The sequence below is a fragment of the Octopus sinensis genome, linkage group LG2, assembly GCF_006345805.1.
Source record: "Octopus sinensis linkage group LG2, ASM634580v1, whole genome shotgun sequence".
NCBI lineage: Eukaryota > Metazoa > Mollusca > Cephalopoda > Octopoda > Octopodidae > Octopus > Octopus sinensis.
Window position 1 is genome coordinate 60618720 of NC_042998.1, and position 9227 is coordinate 60627946.

Below are 9227 nucleotides of genomic sequence, written 5' to 3' on the forward strand. Positions count from 1 at the left end.
ATATATATATATATATATATATACATACATACATACATACATACACTCACACACACACACACACGTATTAGGTTGAGTAAAAAGTAAATAATATTTTGAACTGTGAAGAATTTGTACCGGATTTTTGCAGAGTTTTGAATTTTTTTTAACATTTTTTTGCAATTGTCTGATAATACAGTCATAGATTGCCCAAATGTATCAATAAATTAACGTTGGTATTTTTTACCCTGTTGTTACAATCATCTGACATGGAACTGTCAGAGCGTAATTTTCAAACAATTTTACTATTCAACTCCAAAAAAGGACGTAAAGCAGCTGAAACTGCTTGCTATATCAACAAAATGTTTGGTGAGGAAATGACCAGTGAGTGGTCAGCTCGAAAATGGTTTAAACGATTTTGTAGTGGAGGCCTGAGCCTTGAAGATTGTGAGCATAGTGGATGCCCATCTGTCATTGATGACGGTCAATTGATGAAGGCAACATCAACGCAGCAAAGTATGTTGAGATAGTACGGGATACCTCTTTGGTGGCGAGGAGTACGTGCTGGCCAGTCACCTGATCTGAACCCTATTGAGAACCTCTGGAGTCGATTGGGTAGGGATTTGAATGTGCAGCAATACAGGAACCGACACAAGCTGTTTGGGGCACTTCTTGCTGCATGAGGGGCCATCCCTGCACAGTACCTGCAGGCACTCATAGACAGCATGCCGACCCACGTAGCAGCTGTCATTGCTGCCAAGGAGGAGCAACAAGATATTGACTAAATTTCACGATTAATAACAATTATGTGGTGTGCTGGGATATGTTTTAATAAAGTTTTGATTAAAAACGAGTTCGTTTCTGATAATAAGTTAATTAAATTAAGAAAATGTAAGAAAATGTAGAAATTTGAGAAGTGCTAATTAGTTTCCGACGCAAGTGTAACACGTGTACCGATATGCAATTCGAAAAGCCCACCTCTTGCACAGATATATAAGAGTGAACAGCTCTATGTACTATGCTGGATACATTTGATGTTCATTTGGTATGTTGATTTTTATGTGTCTTGATTATGCCTGCACTTCATTTTGTGCACTAATTATGAATCATATGATATGCGGCTGAATCTATTTTTAAGTGGCTCACTTCAAGAGTTGCATTCCTCCACTTCGGTACACTGTATTTATTATGGTAGTTTTGACTTAAGAGTCCTTCGTAGTGTGAGGCATTCAAGTGTAGTAATGCCCTTAATATAAATAAATATATTTAAAGGGAATAATTATAATTTTTCCCTAATGAGGTTTTTTCATGCTGGCTATTTGATAAATTCTTATAAAGATATTATCCTATTTTTAAATTTTAAATTTAGTAATGCCTTTTATATATACATATATATACACACACACATATATATTTACATATATATATGTGTGCGTGTATGTGAGGAGAAGTTTTCAGTGTAGAAGCAAGGATTAGAATCGAAGGGCCTTAGAGTCAACCTAGCTAAAACCAAAGAAATCGAAATCAAATTCGATGACTGGCATCCGTATTAGTGGAGCACTAAGAGCACCATCCGAGCGTGATTGTTGCCTGAGCAACTGACTAGCTTCCATGCTGGTGGCACGTAAAAAGCACTATTCAAGCGTGATCATTACCAGTGTCGCCTTACTAGCAATTGTGCCGGTGGCACGTGAAAAAGCGAGGTCATTGCCAGTGCCACTGGACTGGCTCCTGTGTTTCACGTAAAAAGCACCATTTGAGCGTGGCCGTTGCGAATATTGCCTGACTGGCACATAAAAGCACCCACTACACTCTCGGAGTGGTTGGCATTAGGAAGGGCATCCAGCTGTAGAAACTCTGCCAGATCAAGATTGGAGCCTGGTGCAGCCATCTGGTTCACCAGTCCTCAGTCAAATCATCCAACCCATGCCAGCATGGAAAGCGGACATTAAACGATGATGATAATGATAATGCATGTACATATATACATGTGTGTGTGTGTATATATATATATATATATACATACATACATACATACATACATACACTCACACACACACACACACGTATTAGGTTGAGTAAAAAGTAAATAATATTTTGAACTGTGAAGAATTTGTACCAGATTTTTGCAGAGTTTTGAATTTTTTTAAACATTTTTTTGCAATTGTCTGATAATACAGTCATAGATTGCCCAAATGTATCAATAAATTAACGTTGGTATTTTTTACCCTGTTGTTACAATCATCTGACATGGAACTGTCAGAGCGTAATTTTCAAACAATTTTACTATTCAACTCCAAAAAAGGACGTAAAGCAGCTGAAACTGCTTGCTATATCAACAAAATGTTTGGTGAGGAAATGACCAGTGAGTGGTCAGCTCGAAAATGGTTTAAACGATTTTGTAGTGGAGGCCTGAGCCTTGAAGATTGTGAGCATAGTGGATGCCCATCTGTCATTGATGACGGTCAATTAAAGACCATCATTGAGAAAGATCCATGTAAAACCACTTAGAACTGGCAAAAGAACTGCAAGTTAGCCAGAAAACTGTCTACAACCATTTGCATATGATTGGAAAATCAAAAAAGCTAGACAAATGGGTACCAAACGATTTGAATGAAAATCAGAAAATGCAGAGATATGAAATTTGCTCATCACTTCTCTGTCACCAGACTAATCCGTTTCTCAACCGTATTGTTACTTGTGATGAAAAGTGGATTCTGTACAACAATAAAAACATTCTTCACAGTGGTTGGACCAAAATAAAGCTCTGAAAACCATCCCTAAACCCCGAGCTCTTCTAAAAGATTATGGTGACTGTTTGGTGGTGTACTGCTGGACTTATCCACTATAACTTCTTAAAACCCTGAAAAACCATTACTGCAGAAACATATTGCCATGGAATTGCCAAAATGAATGAAAAACTACTACTACTCTGTCCCAGACTAGTCAACAGAAGAGGGCTAGTCATTCTTCATGACAATGTTGAACCACACGTTTCACTAATGATGCTCCAGAAGTTGAGGGAACTTGGCTACAAAGTTCTTCTTCAGCCAGCTTATTCCCCCAGACCTTTCTCCTACCAACTACCACTTTTTCAAGCACTTTGATGGTTTCCTGCAAGAGAAGGAGTTTGAAAATTAAATTGATGCTGAAAGTGTGATTCAAAGAGTTCATCAGCTCTAAAAGTCCAGATTTTTATGTTACCGGAATAAACAAACTTGTACCTTGTTGGCAAATATGTGTTGATTGTAATGGTACTTACTTTGATGAATAAAATTTCCAGATTGTTGAAATATGTTGTGATGAATTTCATGTTTCATAATGTTGCTTACTTTTTACTCAGCCTGATATATATATATATGTATGTGTGTGTGTGTGTGTGTGTGTGTAAGTGTGTATATATTGAGGAAAAGATTTGTACATAGTAATATATATTAAATATTAGATAGAAATGTTTAATCTAAGTCTATTTGCTAAAAATTAATAATATATACAATTCTTTGTTGCATTTCCGTTTTTGCTTTGTTTTTTTAACACCTCTCCTCTGTTTTCTAGGTTGCAAAATTAAGAGATACATATGCTCCAATAGAATTTGATCCTCATATAGAAACTGAGAAGAAAGTTCCAAAAATGGAAGAGTGGTAAAAATGATTTTTGAATTCTTTATTGTTAAGCATTTTTGTTACTTTTAATATATAATAGATATATATAGCTTAGTGGTTAAGGTATTTGGCTCATGATCATAAGATCATGAATTTGATTTCTGTTGGTCATTGTGTCCATGAGCAAGTCAATTTCTTTCACTCTGCATCGCCTTACTGGCACTTGTGCTGGTGGCACATGAAAAAACATTCGATCAAGGTCGTTGCCAGTGCCACTGGACTGGCTCCTGTTCAGGTGGCACATAAAAAGCACCATTTGAGCATGGCCATTGCCAGTACCGCCTGACTGGCCCTCGTGCTGGTGACATATAAAAGCACCCACTACATTCTTGGAGTGGTTGGCGTTAGGAAGGGCATCCAGCTGTAGAAACTCTGTCAGATCAGATTGGAGTCTGGTGCAGCCATCTGGTTTGCCAGACCTCAGTCAAATCATGCAACCCATGCTAGCATGGAAAGCAGATGTTAAACGACGACTCTGCTGCTGCTGTTGTTGTTCCAGTCCAATGAGCTGGCAAAAGGGAGTTGTATCTGTAATTCAAAGGGCCAGCCCTGTCACATTTTGTGTCATGCTGAATTTCCTTGAGAACTACGTTAAGGATACTTGCACATTAATTTCACGAGAAGGTTGTTCTGTTGATTGGATCAACTGAAATACTCATTGTAACCAAGCATGGGCTATAACATGTCCAATGACTAAACATGGGTCATAACATGTCCCAGCTTGCATTTTACCTGCAAACATTACTCAGTGCCTTTGGTCTCTCAACTCACTTGGTGTCATCTTATTATGCGAGTTAACATTTCATAACCAACAGTTAAGGTAGCCTCAGCAACATGTTTCAAAGAGCAGTTAGATCTCCTCAAATCACATCCCTATCATATCTTAGAAAAGGATACATTGGGGAAATGCCTTCAATCATATATCACTCAGTCAAGATTAGACTGTAATTAAGCAGCAACTCATTAGCAATTTTGAACTGAAGCAACACTGCTGTATATTACCCCACTCTCTCTCTATCTCACACACACACACTCTTTATAGAAAGAAAAACAAATGTCCAGAATACCACACTTTTCTTCTTATGACATAAAATTTATGCCACTGTTTTTATTTGTACTACTTTTTGCCGAAAGACCTCTATTTCTTCAGGTTCTGTTACTTTACTACATTACCAACTCTACAATTGCTGATTATTCTTTACCTTCCTTGCCAATAATTTATGTCATACTATATTTTATTTCCCCACACCTCACATATGCTTGCTCTTTTTGTGACAAGTGAAATAATTTGTTACTAACATTGTTGGTAAGTAAATATGATTGTCTTCTCTATAAAAACCATATGAAAATATTCATATGAATATGATACCCGGACTCTTCATCTAGAAAAATTCTGTCTTTATTCTACATCCAAATGCCCTTCTTGTTACCAACCCATACCTGTTTCTAAACAAGCTAATACTTCCCCATGGCCAGACATGTTTTCATAGAAGATAGAAAACAAACTGCACTGCTTATAACGGGGACTCTTGTTTGCAACTATTACACAATGTCAAAACAAGGAGACACTCACATGCACACACACAACAGCTTTCAGTTTCTGTCTACTAAATTCACTCCCAAAGCTTCTTAGAACTAAAATAGAAAACAACTGCCCAAGGTGTCAAATGGTGGAACTAAGCATTACATTAGTTGGGAAGCAAAACACTGTGCTGTTTGTCTAACTTTCCATCCATATTACTGAAATCAATATTCATTTGACTTCCTTTTCTTTTCCTATAGATTTCTATGTACTTCATTCTAACTTATACTGTTTGTTTATATTGTTAGGTGGACTCAAGTACATGAACTACTGGGTACACTGAATATCTCTAAAAGTCTGATTAGCAAAATGGTTGCTCAGTCTTCTGTCAGATTAAGGTAAAGTATTAACAATTATGAGGAATGCTGAAAAATTCCTGGCTTTAAGGGTATCGCAAAAGGCCTGATTGGAGGCCTAACCTTCCAGATTCGTTTACAATGCTTAGAAAAAACTAAAGAACTGCTATAATAAGTGTGTGAATCTGAGAGGGGAATATGTTGAATAAAATCACAACTGATTCTCCTGTATTTTCTTTTATCCAAAGCCAGTAACTTTTCAGCACCCCTTTGTACCACTTTTTACTGCTTTTTATTTCAAATTACATACTGTATTTTTCAAGTACTGTATTTGATAGTGCAAAAGACACACAGGTGTATTTGATGCATTCCAATTTCAGCATTGCATATTCAGGAAAAGAGATTTTAGTGCATTAAAGCATGTTATACCTAAAGCAACCTAGCACCTTAGCTATGGCAGAAAGCAACACAGTAAGTTAGCTGTACAGCAAAATATAAAGCGAGAAATCTCACTTGTGAAAATATCCTGAATGATTATACTAATAAAACATGCAAGAAAAAGCAAAGTAGATTACTTCAGCCTATAGTAGTGAGCCTCAAGGATAAAGTTAGCATATGTGACACCCAACTTCACATATAGAACCTGGTGATATTTTTTGAGACGTATTTTTGGGAAAAAATTGCCTCTTATATGTCATCAATTACAGTACTGCTTTTTATTGTTCTTAAGCTCAAATCACTGACTGTATTTTTCAAGTTTATTTTGTTTTCATTTTTCATTTACTTTTATTGTTTTGAGTACTTTTTGGTATTTATAATTTGAATAAGCTGGGCAAAATGCTTAATGGTATTTTGTCTGCGTTACGTTGTGAGTTTAAGGCGGCGAGCTGGCAGAAACGTTAGCACGCCGGGTGAAATGCTTAGCGGTATTTTGTCTGCGTTACGTTGTGAGTTCATATTCCGCCGAGGTCGACTTTGCCTTTCATCCTTTCGGGGTCGATAAATTAAGTACCAGTTACGCACTGGGGTCGATGTAATCAACTTAATACCTATGTCTGTCCTTGTTTGTTCCCTCTGTGTTTAGCCCCTTGTGGGTAATAAAGAAATAGGTATTTTGTCTGAGTTCAAATGCTGCTGAGTTTGACTTTGCCTTTCATCCTTTCAGGGAAGATAAAATAAGTACCAGTTGAGCACTGGGATCAATATAATCGATTTAGCCCCTTCTCCAAACTTGCTGGCCTTATGTCAAAATTTGAAACCAATATTTATAATTTAAATAAGGTGGCAAGCTGGCAGAATTGTTAGCACACTGAGCAAAATACTTAGTGGCATTTCATTCATCTTTATGTTCTGAGTTCAAATGCTGTTGAGGTTGACTTTTCATTTCATCCTTTCAGGTTGATAAAATGAGTACCAGTTGAGCACTGAGGTCAACGTAATCAATTTAGCCCCTTCCCCAGACTGCTGGCCTTGTGCTAGAATTTGGAAGTAATATTTATTACTCTTTCTCTTTTACTTGTTTCAGTCATTTGACTGTGGCCATGCTGGAGCACCGCCTTTAGTCGAGCAAATCGACCCCAGGACTTATTCTTTGTAAGCCCAGTACTTATTCTATCAGTCTCTTTTGCCGAACCGCTAAGTGATGGGGACGTAAACACACCAGCATCGGTTGTCAAGCAATGCTAGGGGACAAACACACACACACAAACACACATACACATATATATATATATATACATATATACGACAGGCTTCTTTCAGTTTCCGTCTACCAAATCCACTCACAAGGCATTGGTCGGCCCGGGGCTATAGCTGAAGACACCTGCCCAAGATGCCACGCAGTGGGACTGAACCCAGAACCATGTGGTTGTTTAGCAAGCTACTTACCACACAGCCACTCCTGCGCCTTATTATTAAATTTTTTTTTTAAACTTAAGTCTCTTTTAAAATCAACCATTTAATTATTTCTTTAACCTTCCACTAAAATCAATCATGTCCCTTTTTCTGTTTTCCCAATGATATTTTCTCAGTTTTAACTAATGACGTTCATTTAATTTCATTTCTTACTCACTTTTAGAATTGGATGTGATGAATTATTTAAGAGCCTTGATAAATGGCATGTTCCAGTTCTGATCATTTCTGCTGGACTGGGAGACATTCTCTCAGAGATTCTCACTCAGCAATCAGCTGTCTACAATAACATGAAAATTGTTTCCAATTTCATGAAATTTAAAGAGGTAAAAATTTTGTTTGTTCGTTTTTTTTTAGCTATCTATAATTTATGTTTAATATTTATCTAAAAATTGGTAAACCATTTGTCCACAGTTTTGGTGCTGCCTATTTGGCATTACTGATTCAATGCTGACTTATTTGACATCAGATATTTTAATGTTTCTCTCAATATCTCTCTTTCTCTCTTCTCCCCCCTCTCTCTCTCTCTCTCTCTTTATTTATGTGTGTTAGCATAATACTCTTTATGTGTATTAAGAGAAGGAAGTCTTTATGTCAATTATGTTTAATAAATTTACAAAATCTCTCTTCCTTTCTCTCTGTCCTTCTCTCTCTCTCTCAAACTAGGAAACGGATTTGTTTTTAACAACGAAAAAACAGAGTACAAGACAAACAGACAGCTGATGAAGGGGAATATTCCTTGTATTGTTTGTCTTGTACTCAGTTTTTTTGTTGTTAAAAAAAGTTCGTTTCCTAGTTTGTTTTTATGTTTTCGTTTCTCGTTGAGTTCTACGTCTATTTGTGGTGTCCTGTACTCATATATATATGGAACTCGACTGAGGATAGAAAACTTGGAACCTGTCTGTGTTGTTTCCTGTCCGTTTTTGTATCATCTAACTGTCTGGATGTTTTATTGTTGCCTGTTATGTTATTGTTCCACTTTTTGTTTTCTTCTTTATTTATACATATATATGTATATGTATATATTCATATATATATATATATATATATATATATATATATATATATGGCGGTGCCCCAGCATGGCCACAGCTCATGAGCTGAAACTAGAATCAATCAATCGATCATATATATGTATATATACATATATAAGTATATCTATATATATGTGTGTGTGTATATATATATATATATATTTATAATAATTTTTTTTTGAGGGAATAAAATCCAAACTTACAAGGAAAAAAATTCAATTTAGAAATACTAAATCAAATTTCACACAATATATGTGTATATATATATACTAGCAGCTAAGCCTGATTTCACGTGATCGGTTTGGATGATGTGGCTGTAAAACCTGCTCTGTGTAAGCATTTGACTTGTTTGGGCAATGCTTACGTTAAAAAACAATTTTAGAATGACTTTTTTTCTGTCAAAACGCTAAAAATAATCAACCAACAAAGATTCAACCAAATCAAAAAATAAACCCAAATACTAAGTTAACAAAGATGAAGCATCCCGCTTCCATTGTGCACTCGCACACACACGAACACACATACACGCGCGCACACACATTCACATACCCCCCTTTTACATACACACACATATATTCACACAGAGTTGAAATGCTGTTTGATTTATTTTTTCCTGAATACAATTACCATCATCCCACTATCAAGTATGACATCACCCCTTCCTTCCTTATTCATCTATCACCCCTTCCTTTCTCATTCATAAACACAACAGTATTATTACAGTAGATTATTTCAGTAACAATGGGAGCCATGAAAAAATACA

General features: G+C 36.3%; 1 protein-coding gene across 6 annotated transcripts in view; it reads left to right on the forward strand.

Moving 5' to 3' along the window:
* The window catches only part of LOC115229806 (cytosolic 5'-nucleotidase 3), a 52637-nt gene that overhangs the window by 42108 nt on the left and 1302 nt on the right, over positions 1-9227 (forward strand). For all 6 annotated transcript variants that reach the window (XM_036513572.1, XM_029800103.2, XM_036513566.1 and 3 more), the window contains 3 exons: positions 3535-3620; positions 5472-5561; positions 7597-7756. In XM_036513572.1, coding sequence (XP_036369465.1) covers positions 3535-3620; positions 5472-5561; positions 7597-7756 — 336 coding nt within the window. The remainder of the gene's footprint in view (positions 1-3534; positions 3621-5471; positions 5562-7596; positions 7757-9227) is intronic.